General features: G+C 40.7%; 2 protein-coding genes across 3 annotated transcripts in view; one reads left to right on the forward strand and one right to left on the reverse strand.

Annotated features, from left to right (window-relative positions):
- The window catches only part of LOC135081899 (fibroblast growth factor 5), a 242,693-nt gene that overhangs the window by 190,161 nt on the left and 32,804 nt on the right, over window positions 1-19,728 (reverse strand). The gene's annotated exons all lie outside the window — the stretch shown is intronic.
- LOC135081800 (uncharacterized) lies at window positions 4,924-8,348 on the forward strand. Of its 2 annotated transcripts, none has more exons than XM_063976587.1 (2): window positions 4,924-5,278; window positions 8,213-8,348. In XM_063976587.1, exons 1-2 carry the CDS (start codon window positions 4,952-4,954, stop codon window positions 8,270-8,272), a joined length of 387 nt encoding a protein of 128 aa, XP_063832657.1. In that variant the 5' UTR covers window positions 4,924-4,951; the 3' UTR covers window positions 8,273-8,348. The 2 variants fall into 2 exon arrangements, 1 of the variants encoding a protein (XP_063832657.1); XR_010259273.1 differs by lacking the exon at window positions 4,924-5,278 and adding an exon at window positions 7,879-7,991.

Raw genomic sequence — 19,728 nt, forward strand, 5'->3', positions numbered from 1 at the left:
AGTTTGGTGGAACTGTTTGAATGACTAAATTGTTAGTAGTGTGTATGAAAGTTTTTCAAGGGTTTTAAGAGAACAAACTGTCATACACTAAACGCGAAAAGAAAAAGGGTTATGTTCATATAGGTACGGTAGACCAATCTATGTGAGAAAATAGTTCTTCACTCTATAGTTCAGTTCGTGATTTTTAGGTAGGTAATAAGTTCAATTGATATTTTATAGACATTTTACAATTTTCATACAAGGTTTATTAAACAGGCTCATAAAAGTTCTGAGCCGGCAGTCGGGGATACAATTTTGGTGTAGGATGATAACTTGTCTCTAAGAACGTGGTTGTTTGGCAAGATTTTCTAGGACAATCCCTGAACTGATGGGATGACTTGTATTTTGTAAATGTAAAATGTGTAGTTTTAAAATTTGTTTTAACTGTTAATGTTGCTGTTAATGAAGGTTATGTTTATTTGATTTATTAGCTTTAAGGTTCAGTTAAACGAGTGGTTTTAATATGTAAAGGGTTTATTATACGAGGGGTTTTTATACGCGAGGTGTTGTTTGTTATACGGCAGGTTTTTTACGAGACATGTATGGGTCATAGTTAAGGACATTCTGTCCTTGGTGGGCGGCATGTTGAAGTCACATATGTGTATAAAGTGACATCTAGTATCAAAAGATAGTACTGTTGTTTTAGTTGTTGCAAAGTGATACTAGATGGCACTGAGGGTAGATTAACACGCGGTTCAATTTGATTTTTTCCATTTCCTTGGGTCAAGAGGAGCCCAAAATTATGTGTCTGTCTAGGTCTATCAAAGTAGAACAATGTAGTAGAACTAGTTTGAAAGCGAAATAGAATGATATAGTACATACAGTCCACGGTTTTATTGTAGCTACCTAGTAAAGACCTGTTCACTACCAGTTTATAATCAGCCCGATAGAACCTCTTCTCGATATGTCAAATCAGATATTCTTCTATTTCCCATTAATTAATGTAATCTTCCCACTGGTTACAAAACAGCGTTGTCACATCATCAACTCTAATTATAGTTTATAGGTGTATTGCCTTACGTTCAATTAGTGATATTTTGAAGTCGCCGCTATGGGCCTATTTACACGCGTCCGATTTATTTAAAGTAGTTAAGTGAGTATCAATGGTGGGTGTAAAATTTGTAAGATGCATCACACTTCATTATTAACTAATTTTTGTTAGTAGCATGATTAGTAGAATTTGAATTGGATGCTTTATGGACCTTAAAATGAACCTATTTTTCATTAAGTTAATAGTAAATAGGCACTTACAGGGCAGATATTTACCATCCTAAACTACATCTCACTTAACATCAGGTGCGATTGCGGCAAATACCTGCCTTGCTCTGCATAAAAAAAGGATTATAGTAGGGTAGGGTAGGCATAAGTAGGGTTTTATAAACTGAATATTATCATAAATGAAAAGTAGAAAAATTCCGTTTTTTTTTACTGAATGATCAATGATGTCAGTATTTTTGTGAACGATCTAAAATCAGTATGACGTAGTTTCAATTAGTCTCATCTACCCGCTTACTCTGATTGTCGGGATGTTTACATACATCTGACATTAATTGACTGGCAAGTGTCTTAATTGTGGCTTTGAATTACTTTGTCTATGACTTTAAGACTTAATTGAAGTAGTTCGGGTTATTGACACCGTATACGTATAAAATGTATGAGCAATAATTTTAGTTTGAATTGACTCTATTTGGCAACTAGAAAATAAACGGAATAGTTAATTACAATTTCTAATACACTGCGGATTATGTACAATAGTTAAAGGTTTCAGAGTACGTTATTCAGTGGTTTCAGTTTGAATCCCAAAAGGGACATGAAATCCCATGAAGACATGTGTGAAAAATGCTACGTGTATCAATATGTCTGCTGCCTACGTATTATTCCCATCGACAAAACCATACAATTAAGACATCCTATACATTTTTAGTATTTACTGTCTTTTGACAGTTATGCTTTTCTGACGCCCATTTAACTAGGTAAAGTAGGAATTAACATTCTAAAAAATACATAAATAAAAAGCGCTTAAACAAAGATGTCACTTTAACACCGAATGGCATTTCAAATACAGAGCAATATTTGGAACAGAGAATCCCATTTCACAAAAGATCTTAAGTACAACTATCAGCAATATAAAATGCAAAGCTAAAGCTGAGTCTTGACAAATGATCTATAAACGTCTCATAAGGAAGGGTACACACCGACTCGTAAATCTCGCAATAAAAAAGCCGTATCGTAAAGGTGGACATTAACTTGCACCGTTCGCTTGTAATGGTTTCGAGACGATATTGGTTTGGAAATGCAAATAACAGAGGTAAACGCTTGCTTTGTAGTTTGACTGGATGGGAAGCAAGAAATGTTTAGAAAATAAACTTGAGGGGTTCAAATGGGGGTCCAATTGGGGCCACAATATCGATCACATTTATAAACTTCTTACGAACCAAAGTACCTGTTACTTGTGAAAAATCTAAACGTTAAAATATCTGTAGCGTTATAGCCAATGAGCTGCTTTTAGGGTGACATTGACGTTAGTGATATCCATGTCACTCTAGAAACGTCAGAATAGACGGACATCTCCGCGCGCTTTAAATGCTAAGTGATAAATTGTATTCAAAATGAGGCAGTTTAATGTTCAAGTTAAGTATCCAGTGTCTTATGTTTATGAAAATAGATCTACCGGTCTCTAATACTACATATACGGATTCTAACGTTAAATATAAAGATATTTTCGCACTCGGTAAATGAAATAAATATTAGCGTAAATGTTCAAACTGTAGGAACTGCGAGGGCTCTTCGAGACAACAGTTTGGGGACCTCTACCTTTTTATGTCAAGTCTCAAGTCAGTCGCCATCTTTAGGCGGCGAACACACGAGATAATATATGGAGCTAGAGATTTACAGATTTACATGCGTATAACGCGCTGTTGAGATGTAACTTAAGGAATGTCCACACGCGAGGTACAGTCAACAGAATCTGACTATATTATTGCAAAATAGAGCCTATTTCAACGACATAAGATGCTAGATAGTTGATGTGCTGTCTGTGCATGAATGGCATGTCGTAAAGATCTGTGATAATTAAAACATTTTAATTGAAACATTAAGTTAACTATGATGATAAGGTTAGTGTATAATGTTCTTAAAATGAAGCTTCTAGAATTCTAGATCATTATTTATTTATTTAAAACTTTATGGCTCATAAATTACAAGATACAAAAAGCTACTTTTAAATACCTAACTTGAAAAAATCGAATCGCCGAAAGCGGTATTCAAGTTATTTCTAATTCTGTTTGAGATGCAACTACTCAATGCTAATAAAATAGCGAACTTGATACTTACATTTTCTCTTAGTCAATCTTTAGAGAGTTTTTAAATCAAAGGTCACGTTTTGAATGTGTTAATGTTTTAAGAGTCTCCCAGCGACTTGGCCCGTGGGCCAAGCTAAAAGTGGGCCAAGTCGCTGGACGACACGTTTTTGAGTTAACTAAAATCATAATTTAGTGATAGTTTTCCCGCACGGGCACGCAAAGGTTTCCTTATGTGGAATTTGAATTGGAATTCCATTTGCGATATATGCCAGCTTCGTACTAACACACGTCCCAATCATTCCGTTGATATTTGATCGTTAATTCCGCTAATAGATGGTTCTTCGGCGACAGCCAGGGCTGCTGTCAATGAAAAAAAAATCGGAAAATTTAAATTGTACTGTTATGACTGTATTCAAAGACAGTTCAAAATGAATTACTTTTTTAAGCCTGACTGATGAATGAGATGATGAAGGTACGAACTATCATACCTAGATAGCAGATATTATGAGAGTGAGTTTGCAGTTAAAATCGTTCATTCGTTCGTTTCAGCCAAATGACGTCCACTGCTGGACAAATGCCTCCCTCAAGGGTTTCCCTAACGACCAGTCCTACGCTGACCGCCGTTAAAATAAAAATTAAAAAGTTAAAGTTAACTTAGCGAAATTTTTACCAAATAAAACTGCCTAGCCTAATACTTTATTAACTACAAATTACTGAAATAATTTTTTTTTTTAGGAAATTTTTAAATTTCTCTCTGTGTCGACAACCCTAAATGTCAAATGAAATGTGTGTTGTTTACTTATACTAACGGCGAGAACCAGTGCGACCGACAAAGTGGACGTACGAGACATAAACTCGTGTGCACTCTGCCTTAGATATACAGACTGACAGCACCTTATAACATATTGTATTATATCGGCTTCTACTACAAGAATTACAACAACTAGGATGCGCGCCGTGATAAAATCTTATCGATGATTTTAGACGACAAATGTATGGGCTTATCGCGTAAAATCGATAAAATGGCGCGTTAAAAGCTTATCGTGGCGCATCCTAGGCCTACTGATCGACAATCTGACAATACTTTAATAATATCATACAAGATACAATATCTGTATCGTGTATAAAAAAAACAGAACCTGTCATTTTTTATATGAAACCCAACATTTCTTACATGTGTATCCTGAATATGAATTTTATGATTTTGGTATGTAACAGGTAATGTGTTTTGTTTCTCCTGATAGACTATGAAAAGACTGAAATAAATTCAAGAAATAATCTTTTCTTTAAAATAAATTTATATGTCGGCGAAAATGATTTGAAGATGATTTTGTTACGAGGCAAAGCGCGCATTCCGCCCGCCAGGTGGCGCCGCGCGCTAACGGAACGTCGAGTTGGGCCGACACCGAGCGGGCAGACGAGACTCTGCTAGCGCACGGTGCGCACGCGCCACTCTGACGGATCGTTTGCCTCAAGTTATCGAACCAATCAATCGTTGTTATTATGAACAGTGTACTTTGTTTTGTTAAATTCGATTACAGTGTTATATACCGCACCTGACTGTTTAAATTATCATACCCTGCCTCCTTATAACTCGATCACGTATTACCATGTCTGAGTCGCCTGAGAACACTATCCCTGGTTCTTTTCCGACATCAGAAGTGGGATGCGGGACCCGAGAGTGTAACGATGGTGGGTCAGCAAGTAAATCAAGCGTGACCACGGAACATTATGCGGTGGGTAGTGCGGGTTGTTCGAAAAACTCTGACAATGCAACTTGTTCGGAAAGTGTGAGTGATACGGGCGATGCTGCTGCGTTGTTGAAGATGCTACGCGTGTTGGCGGGTGGGCTCCAGCCACCCGCGCCGGTGGCGCTCATCAAATTTGACCCCGACGATCCGGACGCAGACATCGAAGGCTGGTGTAAGATTAACGAGGTGATAGTAAGGCACAAGGATTTGAAAGGTACCGATTTATTATTACCCTTAATGCAAGCGCTTCGTGGTCGTGCTGCTACGTGCCTAACCAAGATCCAGCCGGATTGTATTACGTGGGAAAATGTGAAAAATATTCTGATTGCGAAGTTTGCTAAACCGTTGTTAATGCAAGATTATTTTGATCGAATTATAAAGTTCAAAATTAATGATAAAGAAACCGCTGCAGACGGCGCATTGCGTCTTTGGAATTTGATTGAGACAATACCTAAAGTTGAATTAAATGAGGAAGTTATAACTGGATTTGCTGTGTCAATATTGGCGAACTGTGATCATAATTTAAGGCGCGAATTGAATGCCAGTAGCATATCTTCAAAATCACAGCTGTGTCGTATATTACGTGGGGTATCTATGAAGCGACATATCGACGATGCCACTAACATTGACAATAAACGCCCACGATATAATAATCAGCGACCGATGTCAACATTTCCTGGTTCTTGCCATCGTTGTGGGGAAATCAGGCCAAATCCTATCAAAATTAAAGCACTAGTAGAGATTCCAGCGCCACGTACTGCTACTCAAGTTCGCCAGTTTATTGGGCTAGCCTCGTATTTCAGGCAGTTCATACCAGGGTTTTCCGTATTAATGGCACCTTTGTACCCTCTCACGCAGCACAACGGTGCTATTAATTGGACGGAACAGCATAACAAAATCCATAAGCGCGTTATAGAGATTTTAACCTCGGAGCCAGTATTGACAATTTTCGATCCGGATAAAGACATAGAGCTTCATACAGATGCAAGCTCGCTGGGTTACGGCGCTATTTTGATACAACGGGATGGGCGTACTCAGCATGTTGTGGCATACTACAGTCGGCGCACTTCAGATGCTGAATCGCGGTACCACTCCTATGAACTGGAGACGCTGGCTGTAGTTCGTGCTGTCGAGCATTTCAGGCATTATTTGTACGGTCGCCATTTTACAGTTAGGACGGACTGTAACGCATTGAAATCGTCTAGTACAAAAAAAGATCTCACGCCCCGCGTGCATAGGTGGTGGGCAATATTGCAAAGTTATGACTTTAACGTAGAGTATAGAGAAGGACGTAATATGCCCCATGTAGACTTTTTATCGAGAAACCCATTGCCTCAAACCGAATGTAATAGAGTTGACTTAGACCCATTAACAAAAGAAATTCAGTCTCTTGAGTTACACAGAGAATGGTTAGCAGTAGAACAGCAAAGGGATAAGGAGATAGTCGATATTATGGATAAATGGAGAGCTGGAGATCTCTCACAAGACGTGGCGCAGTCTTATGATATTAGAAAAGGCGTCCTTTATCGTAAAGTTCAACGCAATAAAAGAAATGTTTGGTTGCCTATAGTCCCTCAATCTCTAGTATGGTCTCTTATTAGTCATGTTCATGCAGAAGTGAAACATCTTGGCTATGACAAAACTTTGGACAAGTTATATGACTTGTATTGGTTCTCTGGAATGGCGAAAGCTGTCAAAAAATTTGTAGATGCTTGTTTAGTGTGTAGGGCTTGTAAAGGTACTTCTGGTGCTCAACCAATACAACTGCATTCGATACCAAAAGCACCTGTTCCTTGGCACACAGTGCACATCGACCTAAGTGGGAAATTAAGTGGGAAAAGTTCAAAAAAAGAGTACGTCTGTGTTATAATTGATGCGTTCACTAAATATGTTCTACTACGGTTGACATCTAGTCTAGACGCTAGTTGTGCCATAGAGTCACTCAAAGAGGCTATTCATCTGTTTGGTACCCCAAAACGAGTAATTGCTGACCAAGGGCGATGTTTCATAAGTAGTGGCTTTAAAGCGTTTTGCTCCGAAAATAATATAGAGTTCCATGTTATTGCAGTTGGGGCTAGTAGAGCTAACGGGCAGGTGGAGAGGGTGATGCAAACTCTCAAAAACCTTCTTACTATTACTGAAAATAGCTCAGACAACATTTGGCGCGATGAACTTGGTGAAATCCAGTTAGTTTTAAACTCCACAAAATGTAGAATTACTGGATATTCCCCAACTGAACTTATGTTTGGAATTAAATCACAGCCTCTAGGCATTTCAAAGATTACTTGTAATAATGACGATTCCGAAGGTAGGGCCAATTTGAGTGATATTCGCCAAAACGCTAGTACTAATATCGAAGTCGTGGCTAGGTCAGATACAGAACGCTTCAATAAAGGTAAAGCTCAAATTAGTGCCTTCAGTGCAGGTGATTTTGTTTTTCTAAAATGCTGTGAACGAAATCAAACTAAGTTGGACCGGAAGTTTAGGGGGCCTTTTAAAATTATCGAAGTGTTAGAGAACGATCGCTACACTTTGCAACATGTTGACGGCTCAAAGAGAATTTACAAATACCCCCACGAAAGTTTGCTTAGGGTGCCTAGAGGGCGCGAAGGTCTAACAGAAATAGCCAAGGCTCTATGTGATCAGGCCTTAGAGCATGATGGGTCCGTGTCGGCGGGTAGTAGTGATGAGTTGGGTGGTGAGCGAACTGAGGGCACAGAGGTGGTTGATAACAGTATTGATGGTAGAGTTGTGTCTACTAGAGAGGTAGACAGCAGTGATGATGAAGGTTATGGTGGAGTTGTTGGTACCACTGTGGGACAAGTGCATCGGGAAATGGAAAATGAGAGAGATGCGGTGGTGATGAGACCAGCCGGCATATTATGTGATGATGGTGAAGGTACGTAACGGAACATCTCGTTGACTGGCTGCAAGCCGCTGGCCTGTCTCACGCTACATGCGTGATGGCCCCCAGCGCGTGGCGCAGAGCTGTAGCGAGTGTCCCACGCGTTCCAAATGAGATGATGGTTAAAGAGAGTTGTTTTGTGGTTGTAGAGATGATGGTAGAGCTGTAGAGGAGGTGAGCTGAGTTGGGTTCAAGTTTGAATTTTTTGGTTACAGATGATTAACGCACGAGGACGTGCGCTCGTCAGGAAGGCCGTGTCGGCGAAAATGATTTGAAGATGATTTTGTTACGAGGCAAAGCGCGCATTCCGCCCGCCAGGTGGCGCCGCGCGCTAACGGAACGTCGAGTTGGGCCGACACCGAGCGGGCAGACGAGACTCTGCTAGCGCACGGTTAGGGTTTGTACCCGGGTAATCCCGGAACCGAAAGAACCGGGAAAACCCGGGTTTTTTTGACAGCTTAAGAACCGGGTTTTAAAAATTCAAAACCCGGTTCTTTCGGTACTTTCGGGTTTTGCATAGTTATCTAAAAATCTGTTATAGGTATTAGGCATGAGTCGTAACAAGAACATTGCGAACGTATAGAGAACCTAAAGATATCAGATTAGCTACTAATAAAGATTACCTACTTATTGGTTTTGTATTTTGTTTTTTTTATGAGATATGTAAATATTTTAAGCATTTTTCTTAATTTTTTTTTAAATCACTGGCATATTTTTGTTTGCGCTTACGCTGCGACAGGTTATACAGAAGATTGACGAGTATAACTTGCCACTATGCTTGGCGTTCGTAGACTATGAGAAGGTCTTCGATTCGTTCGGGTCTTGGGCAGTGCTTACAGTCTCTTCAGCGGTGCCGTATTGACTATCGGTATATCGAGGTGCTGAAGTGCTTGTACAAAAACGCCACCATGTCGGTCCGAGTACAGGAGCAGAGCACGGGGACGATTCCTCTGCAGTGAGGCGTTAGGCAGGGAGATGTTATATCTCCTAAACTGTTCACCACTGCATTGGAAGACGCTTTCAAACTCCTTGAATGGAAAGGATTCGGCATAAACATTAATGGCGAGTACATCACTCACCTTCGGTTTGCCCACGATACTGATTGTGGTCATGGCAGAATCGTTGTAAGATCTTGGCACAATGCTCAAAGACCTTAATCGAGTTTCCTAACAGGTAGGCCTGAGGATGAATATGGACAAAACAAAGCTTATGTCCAATGTCCATGTTGCGCCCTACCCAGTTTCGGTTGGGAGCTCAATCCTCGAGATTGTTGACGATCCAGCTAGGTAGGTCCAATTTCGAAAAGGGAGTCAATCGTCGAATCCAACTCGGCTAGGCAGCTTTCGGGAAACTACGCAACATCTTTTCATCCAAAATACCTCAGTGCCTGAGGACGAAAGTCTACAACCAATGTGTGTTACCAGTGATGACTTATGGCTCGGAAACGTGGCCTCTCACTATAGGCCTTATACAGAAGCTCAAAGTTGCACAGCGTGCTATGGAGAGGGCTATGCTCGGTGTTTCTTTACGAGATCGAATCAGAAATGAGGAGATCCGTAAATGAACTAAAGTAGCGACTTTAGTTCATTTACGGATCTCCTCATTCCTATGTCAGCGGATTCAGCGGACATAGCCCGACGCGGACGCAGAACTGACGGCCGATGGGGCAGGAAGGTCCTGGAATGGAGGCCGCGTACCGGAAAACGCAGCGTGGAACGTCCACCCACAAAGTGGACCGACGACATCATAAAGGTAGCAGGGAAGCGCTGGACGCAGGCCGCTACCAATCGATCAACATGGAAAGCATTGGGGGAGGTTTATGTTCAGCAGTGGACGTCCTATCCTAATCCTGGTTTAAAATTAAATGATGATGATGATATTTTTGTGTGAGAGTTGGCAACACTCCTTCTCCTTTATTTGCTTTGCATCTGACAGTCAATATACAGGGTGTTAGGTAAATGGGTATATGAGCCGACACTAGCCCATGTTAACATGGTCATATAAATGGTATGGTGAAGTCAGAAAATTGATATCATCATTTAATTTTTTTTAATTTTCATACAAAATAAATTTTATAAAATCCGATTTGTATGAAAATAAAAATAATTAAAATGAAGATATCAATTTTCTGACTTCACCATACCCCTTTCGCACCTGAGATTTTCGTTCCTTTGTTTTGCAATGAAAACTATATTATTTTGGCAAAGAAGTGGTAATATTAATGTAAAAAATAGTAAAAAAAATCCAGCGTATAACAGGACTTTGGAAAGTCGATATCACGATAGTGAGCTCTGGGGCTGACTTCTACCAACTCACGATCGTGCATTTATAAGTTTTGATGAGATTTTTATGCAATGATAATGTCCGCTTATCAGAAAAATATTTATAATGAAATAAAATGCATCTGGTTATTAGAAAATACTTATTTAATAATTGCTAACATTATAGCTTAGGTACAACATTACAGTATTTTGTTTTCATTGGAATGTAAATGTTCTTTCATTAGACAAATTAGAAACTAAACGAAATTCACATAATTTTATATGAGATCATTTTCATGTTCATTTGCGAGATAAACTCATGTTTCTTAGGAAACAAAAATTTAACACAAAAACGAAGAAATTAACTAAAAGGCCTTTCTGGCTGTACAACTTTACATGTCGATTGCGGTGCCCCCAGTACTGTCCTTGCGTTACAGGTGCGTTGCCGGCCTTTAAGGTGAAGATACGCTCTCTTCTTGAAATTTTGCAGGTCGTATCCGTCCGGAAACACCGCAGACGACAGTCCATTCCACAGTTTGGTTGTACGGGGCAGGAAGTTTCTAGAGAAACGTACTGTTGTGGACTGCCAACCATCTAAGTGGATGGAAGTGCTGTCGGGTAGATCGGTGGCGAAAAGTGGCGGCAGGAATAAGTCCGGACAATTCTTCGGAGCACTCCCCGTGATACATGCGATAGAAGATGCACAATGAGGATACATCTCTACGCAGCGCCAAGGGGTCAAGCAAATCCGAAATGTCCTGGCAGTCAACGATTCAAGCTACTCTCCGTTCAATGCGGTCCAGAGGGAGAAGCTGGTACTGGGGCGCACCTGCCTAAAGATGAGAACAGTATTCCATATGAGGCCGAACCTGCGCCTTGTAAAGTTGCAGACGATGGGCAGGAGTGAAATACCGCCAGTACATTGCGATCCTAGGATATGAAAGTTACTATTGAACAAGGTGTCTGCTTTGGCTTTTTAGAACAAGATGGGTCTGCTTTTCTACTATCCATACTATCAGACGTAGACTTCCTCGTAGATATTCAATTGCCCAGCTGCCACAGATGGGTGAGGCGGAGAAGATAGCTCAACTTCAGCTTTTTCATCATTTTCCGGCTGCGGAGGGATAAACTCTTGGTCGTTGTCGACAAAGTCCAACTCGGAACAGTCACCCTCGTCGAGGAAGCCCAAAACGAGGTCGTTGTTCAATGGCAAATGTAAAAAAAACCTTAAAAGTCACGATCATGCGTTGGTACAATTGCAACCCAGATATCACGATAGTGAGCTGGGATTTTTTTCATAAATTTAATGGGTAATTGCTAAGAATATAGAAGAAATTTATAGTTACTCAGATGCAACATACACTTAATGATGTAATACAATCAAAATATCAATGAATTCCTACGAAAATTGCAATAAAATAAATATTACTTACGACGTCCAGTGACGGGGTCAAGAAACGCAGCCATTTTTCCGGTGCGCTCTCGGCTACTGATTCATTTAGCCGCCAAAACTGTTTTTTATTGGTTAGATCGATAAGCGCACGATCAAGTGAGGTCGGTTTGGCGCGGAGAAACGAATTTGGCGCGAACTTATAATTTTTCAAAGAAGAAACTCACGATCGTTTCATTCAGGTGCGAAAGGGATACCATTTTTATGACCATGTTAACATGGGCTAGTGTCGGCTCATATACCCATTTACCTAACACCCTGTATAAATAGTCAAATATATCGATAAGTTGGATGAAAAAGACTGATTGTGGTACCTCAATTGAAAACTAATTATTTCACTTTTTATTTTATTTTTGGGAGTAGAATTTAGTAAAAATAGAAAAATATTGTAAATCATGTTTGTTGATTATTCCTAGTCTATTCAAAGAAGTGTTATTTCAATAAAAAAAACATAATCAAAATATTGTTTTTTTGGAACCGAAAGAACCGAAAAAACCGGGGCTCCCGGTTCTTATGACCACCAGACCCGAAAAACCCGGTTCCTCAAACCAGAACCGATTCTGCATTCCCTACGCACGGTGCGCACGCGCCACTCTGACGGATCGTTTGCCTCAAGTTATCGAACCAATCAATCGTTGTTATTATGAACAGTGTACTTTGTTTTGTTAAATTCGATTACAGTGTTATATACCGCACCTGACTGTTTAAATTATCATACCCTGCCTCCTTATAACTCGATCACGTATTACCATGTCTGAGTCGCCTGAGAACACTATCCCTGGTTCTTTTCCGACATCAGAAGTGGGATGCGGGACCCGAGAGTGTAACGATGGTGGGTCAGCAAGTAAATCAAGCGTGACCACGGAACATTATGCGGTGGGTAGTGCGGGTTGTTCGAAAAACTCTGACAATGCAACTTGTTCGGAAAGTGTGAGTGATACGGGCGATGCTGCTGCGTTGTTGAAGATGCTACGCGTGTTGGCGGGTGGGCTCCAGCCACCCGCGCCAGTGGCGCTCATCAAATTTGACCCCGACGATCCGGACGCAGACATCGAAGGCTGGTGTAAGATTAACGAGGTGATAGTAAGGCACAAGGATTTGAAAGGTACCGATTTATTATTACCCTTAATGCAAGCGCTTCGTGGTCGTGCTGCTACGTGCCTAACCAAGATCCAGCCGGATTGTATTACGTGGGAAAATGTGAAAAATATTCTGATTGCGAAGTTTGCTAAACCGTTGTTAATGCAAGATTATTTTGATCGAATTATAAAGTTCAAAATTAATGATAAAGAAACCGCTGCAGACGGCGCATTGCGTCTTTGGAATTTGATTGAGACAATACCTAAAGTTGAATTAAATGAGGAAGTTATAACTGGATTTGCTGTGTCAATATTGGCGAACTGTGATCATAATTTAAGGCGCGAATTGAATGCCAGTAGCATATCTTCAAAATCACAGCTGTGTCGTATATTACGTGGGGTATCTATGAAGCGACATATCGACGATGCCACTACCCACATTGACAATAAACGCCCACGATATAATAATCAGCGACCGATGTCAACATTTCCTGGTTCTTGCCATCGTTGTGGGGAAATCAGGCCAAATCCTATCAAAATTAAAGCACTAGTAGAGATTCCAGCGCCACGTACTGCTACTCAAGTTCGCCAGTTTATTGGGCTAGCCTCGTATTTCAGGCAGTTCATACCAGGGTTTTCCGTATTAATGGCACCTTTGTACCCTCTCACGCAGCACAACGGTGCTATTAATTGGACGGAACAGCATAACAAAATCCATAAGCGCGTTATAGAGATTTTAACCTCGGAGCCAGTATTGACAATTTTCGATCCGGATAAAGACATAGAGCTTCATACAGATGCAAGCTCGCTGGGTTACGGCGCTATTTTGATACAACGGGATGGGCGTACTCAGCATGTTGTGGCATACTACAGTCGGCGCACTTCAGATGCTGAATCGCGGTACCACTCCTATGAACTGGAGACGCTGGCTGTAGTTCGTGCTGTCGAGCATTTCAGGCATTATTTGTACGGTCGCCATTTTACAGTTAGGACGGACTGTAACGCATTGAAATCGTCTAGTACAAAAAAAGATCTCACGCCCCGCGTGCATAGGTGGTGGGCAATATTGCAAAGTTATGACTTTAACGTAGAGTATAGAGAAGGACGTAATATGCCCCATGTAGACTTTTTATCGAGAAACCCATTGCCTCAAACCGAATGTAATAGAGTTGACTTAGACCCATTAACAAAAGAAATTCAGTCTCTTGAGTTACACAGAGAATGGTTAGCAGTAGAACAGCAAAGGGATAAGGAGATAGTCGATATTATGGATAAATGGAGAGCTGGAGATCTCTCACAAGACGTGGCGCAGTCTTATGATATTAGAAAAGGCGTCCTTTATCGTAAAGTTCAACGCAATAAAAGAAATGTTTGGTTGCCTATAGTCCCTCAATCTCTAGTATGGTCTCTTATTAGTCATGTTCATGCAGAAGTGAAACATCTTGGCTATGACAAAACTTTGGACAAGTTATATGACTTGTATTGGTTCTCTGGAATGGCGAAAGCTGTCAAAAAATTTGTAGATGCTTGTTTAGTGTGTAGGGCTTGTAAAGGTACTTCTGGTGCTCAACCAATACAACTGCATTCGATACCAAAAGCACCTGTTCCTTGGCACACAGTGCACATCGACCTAAGTGGGAAATTAAGTGGGAAAAGTTCAAAAAAAGAGTACGTCTGTGTTATAATTGATGCGTTCACTAAATATGTTCTACTACGGTTGACATCTAGTCTAGACGCTAGTTGTGCCATAGAGTCACTCAAAGAGGCTATTCATCTGTTTGGTACCCCAAAACGAGTAATTGCTGACCAAGGGCGATGTTTCATAAGTAGTGGCTTTAAAGCGTTTTGCTCCGAAAATAATATAGAGTTCCATGTTATTGCAGTTGGGGCTAGTAGAGCTAACGGGCAGGTGGAGAGGGTGATGCAAACTCTCAAAAACCTTCTTACTATTACTGAAAATAGCTCAGACAACATTTGGCGCGATGAACTTGGTGAAATCCAGTTAGTTTTAAACTCCACAAAATGTAGAATTACTGGATATTCCCCAACTGAACTTATGTTTGGAATTAAATCACAGCCTCTAGGCATTTCAAAGATTACTTGTAATAATGACGATTCCGAAGGTAGGGCCAATTTGAGTGATATTCGCCAAAACGCTAGTACTAATATCGAAGTCGTGGCTAGGTCAGATACAGAACGCTTCAATAAAGGTAAAGCTCAAATTAGTGCCTTCAGTGCAGGTGATTTTGTTTTTCTAAAATGCTGTGAACGAAATCAAACTAAGTTGGACCGGAAGTTTAGGGGGCCTTTTAAAATTATCGAAGTGTTAGAGAACGATCGCTACACTTTGCAACATGTTGACGGCTCAAAGAGAATTTACAAATACCCCCACGAAAGTTTGCTTAGGGTGCCTAGAGGGCGCGAAGGTCTAACAGAAATAGCCAAGGCTCTATGTGATCAGGCCTTAGAGCATGATGGGTCCGTGTCGGCGGGTAGTAGTGATGAGTTGGGTGGTGAGCGAACTGAGGGCACAGAGGTGGTTGATAACAGTATTGATGGTAGAGTTGTGTCTACTAGAGAGGTAGACAGCAGTGATGATGAAGGTTATGGTGGAGTTGTTGGTACCACTGTGGGACAAGTGCATCGGGAAATGGAAAATGAGAGAGATGCGGTGGTGATGAGACCAGCCGGCATATTATGTGATGATGGTGAAGGTACGTAACGGAACATCTCGTTGACTGGCTGCAAGCCGCTGGCCTGTCTCACGCTACATGCGTGATGGCCCCCAGCGCGTGGCGCAGAGCTGTAGCGAGTGTCCCACGCGTTCCAAATGAGATGATGGTTAAAGAGAGTTGTTTTGTGGTTGTAGAGATGATGGTAGAGCTGTAGAGGAGGTGAGCTGAGTTGGGTTCAAGTTTGAATTTTTTGGTTACAGATGATTAACGCACGAGGACGTGCGCTCGTCAGGAAGGCCGTGTCGGCGAAAATGATTTGAAGATGATTTTGTTACGAGGCAAAGCGCGCATTCCGCCCGCCAGGTGGCGCCGCGCGCTAACGGAACGTCGAGTTGGGCCGACACCGAGCGGGCAGACGAGACTCTGCTAGCGCACGGTTAGGGTTTGTACCCGGGTAATCCCGGAACCGAAAGAACCGGGAAAACCCGGGTTTTTTTGACAGCTTAAGAACCGGGTTTTAAAAATTCAAAACCCGGTTCTTTCGGTACTTTCGGGTTTTGCATAGTTATCTAAAAATCTGTTATAGGTATTAGGCATGAGTCGTAACAAGAACATTGCGAACGTATAGAGAACCTAAAGATATCAGATTAGCTACTAATAAAGATTACCTACTTATTGGTTTTGTATTTTGTTTTTTTTATGAGATATGTAAATATTTTAAGCATTTTTCTTAATTTTTTTTTAAATCACTGGCATATTTTTGTTTGCGCTTACGCTGCGACAGGTTATACAGAAGATTGACGAGTATAACTTGCCACTATGCTTGGCGTTCGTAGACTATGAGAAGGTCTTCGATTCGTTCGGGTCTTGGGCAGTGCTTACAGTCTCTTCAGCGGTGCCGTATTGACTATCGGTATATCGAGGTGCTGAAGTGCTTGTACAAAAACGCCACCATGTCGGTCCGAGTACAGGAGCAGAGCACGGGGACGATTCCTCTGCAGTGAGGCGTTAGGCAGGGAGATGTTATATCTCCTAAACTGTTCACCACTGCATTGGAAGACGCTTTCAAACTCCTTGAATGGAAAGGATTCGGCATAAACATTAATGGCGAGTACATCACTCACCTTCGGTTTGCCCACGATACTGATTGTGGTCATGGCAGAATCGTTGTAAGATCTTGGCACAATGCTCAAAGACCTTAATCGAGTTTCCTAACAGGTAGGCCTGAGGATGAATATGGACAAAACAAAGCTTATGTCCAATGTCCATGTTGCGCCCTACCCAGTTTCGGTTGGGAGCTCAATCCTCGAGATTGTTGACGATCCAGCTAGGTAGGTCCAATTTCGAAAAGGGAGTCAATCGTCGAATCCAACTCGGCTAGGCAGCTTTCGGGAAACTACGCAACATCTTTTCATCCAAAATACCTCAGTGCCTGAGGACGAAAGTCTACAACCAATGTGTGTTACCAGTGATGACTTATGGCTCGGAAACGTGGCCTCTCACTATAGGCCTTATACAGAAGCTCAAAGTTGCACAGCGTGCTATGGAGAGGGCTATGCTCGGTGTTTCTTTACGAGATCGAATCAGAAATGAGGAGATCCGTAAATGAACTAAAGTAGCGACTTTAGTTCATTTACGGATCTCCTCATTCCTATGTCAGCGGATTCAGCGGACATAGCCCGACGCGGACGCAGAACTGACGGCCGATGGGGCAGGAAGGTCCTGGAATGGAGGCCGCGTACCGGAAAACGCAGCGTGGAACGTCCACCCACAAAGTGGACCGACGACATCATAAAGGTAGCAGGGAAGCGCTGGACGCAGGCCGCTACCAATCGATCAACATGGAAAGCATTGGGGGAGGTTTATGTTCAGCAGTGGACGTCCTATCCTAATCCTGGTTTAAAATTAAATGATGATGATGATATTTTTGTGTGAGAGTTGGCAACACTCCTTCTCCTTTATTTGCTTTGCATCTGACAGTCAATATACAGGGTGTTAGGTAAATGGGTATATGAGCCGACACTAGCCCATGTTAACATGGTCATATAAATGGTATGGTGAAGTCAGAAAATTGATATCATCATTTAATTTTTTTTAATTTTCATACAAAATAAATTTTATAAAATCCGATTTGTATGAAAATAAAAATAATTAAAATGAAGATATCAATTTTCTGACTTCACCATACCATTTTTATGACCATGTTAACATGGGCTAGTGTCGGCTCATATACCCATTTACCTAACACCCTGTATAAATAGTCAAATATATCGATAAGTTGGATGAAAAAGACTGATTGTGGTACCTCAATTGAAAACTAATTATTTCACTTTTTATTTTATTTTTGGGAGTAGAATTTAGTAAAAATAGAAAAATATTGTAAATCATGTTTGTTGATTATTCCTAGTCTATTCAAAGAAGTGTTATTTCAATAAAAAAAACATAATCAAAATATTGTTTTTTTGGAACCGAAAGAACCGAAAAAACCGGGGCTCCCGGTTCTTATGACCACCAGACCCGAAAAACCCGGTTCCTCAAACCAGAACCGATTCTGCATTCCCTACGCACGGTGCGCACGCGCCACTCTGACGGATCGTTTGCCTCAAGTTATCGAACCAATCAATCGTTGTTATTATGAACAGTGTACTTTGTTTTGTTAAATTCGATTACAGTGTTATATACCGCACCTGACTGTTTAAATTATCATACCCTGCCTCCTTATAACTCGATCACGTATTACCATGTCTGAGTCGCCTGAGAACACTATCCCTGGTTCTTTTCCGACATATATATTAATTAATAAATAAATTTTCATACAAATCAGAATTGATAAAATTTATTTTGTATGAAAATTAAAAAAAATAAAATGATGATATCAAATTTCTGACTTCACCATACCATTTATATGCCCATGCTAACATGGGCTAGTGTCGGCTCATATACCCATTTACCAAACACCCTGTATATTTTTATTTGTCAATCTAACAAATAATTACATACGAGTAATTATGGTGCGTTGAAGTTCCACACGACGTCACAACGTGCGGCACTTTTATGCAAGCATTGACGTCACGGCCCACGGGCCTCTTCTTATGAACTTTGGCGCGCTTTATCTCTTTAAATTTTCATTAGTTTGAAAAAGTGAAAAATACGTGTAGAGTATTTTTTGATAAGTTAACTGACGGGCTAATTAAAACTCTTGCTTTTTGACCCAGGAAACATCCCTATTATTATACGAAAATAGAAGTGACAAATTCTTTAATCTACTAAATGGAACTAACTACAATGTGTTATCCCAGATCTATCCATAGACGATACATTCGCATTAAAGTAGGTAATGTAAGCATTTGCAGTCGCGACATCTCAATTAGAAACAGATGACAGCCATTGTGCAAACATACACGATGTAGTCCCTAAACAGGGCCTTATTTCTTTGGAAATAAGGGACACCTGAAAGTCTGCTAGACTTAGGTCTTACGAACTCAAAAGGTTAATGTAACTCGATTTCATTTGTCTTTCTAGGCAGAGTTTGTTCTATTTCAAGGACTTATTTTAAATATCATAGATGGGGTCTACTAACTAAATAATAAGGGAGAGTTTAAATTCATAAAGCTATGATTTTTAAGTAGGTAGAATTTATAGAAGAACCCCCATGATGGTGGGCGCAGCAACCTACTTGAAGATGTTAGTACTAGGATGTTATGGATATGCAGTTTCGGTTACGGATATAGGAATAATATTATACCGGTTTCGGTTACGGATATTTTTTTAATTCGGATATCCGAAAGTTTCGGTTACGGTTACGGATATCTGTGCTTTAGAATGCAATTTGCAATAGTTGCCCAACACGGTTCATTTATGGCCGCACACTTTACATCTAATAAAAAGTAATAAAAAAATAAAAATTGATACTAGATGGCATTATAAAGGCCTTCAAACTTTTGAATCGGTTACGGATATTTTTTTATTTCGGATATCAGAAAGTTTCGGTTACGGTTACGGATATCCATAACATCCCTGGTACTACCTAGATACTAATCGCTGTGACATGGCATGTCGGGGGCACAGGATCCCCTGAAAAAGAAAGCCTAGATACCTACGCAGCTACGCCAATGCTCTCTCTAAAAATTTAAGAATGTATAATAACATAAATGTGCATGGATTACCTTCATAATTGACTCCACCCACGTGCTCAATAGAGTTGTAACGAGAATTATTGTCTCGCGTGGAAAAACAAATTATTGAACAGCAGGGGCCATGGGTAAT

The sequence above is a fragment of the Ostrinia nubilalis genome, chromosome 20, assembly GCF_963855985.1.
Source record: "Ostrinia nubilalis chromosome 20, ilOstNubi1.1, whole genome shotgun sequence".
NCBI classification, from domain to species: domain Eukaryota; kingdom Metazoa; phylum Arthropoda; class Insecta; order Lepidoptera; family Crambidae; genus Ostrinia; species Ostrinia nubilalis.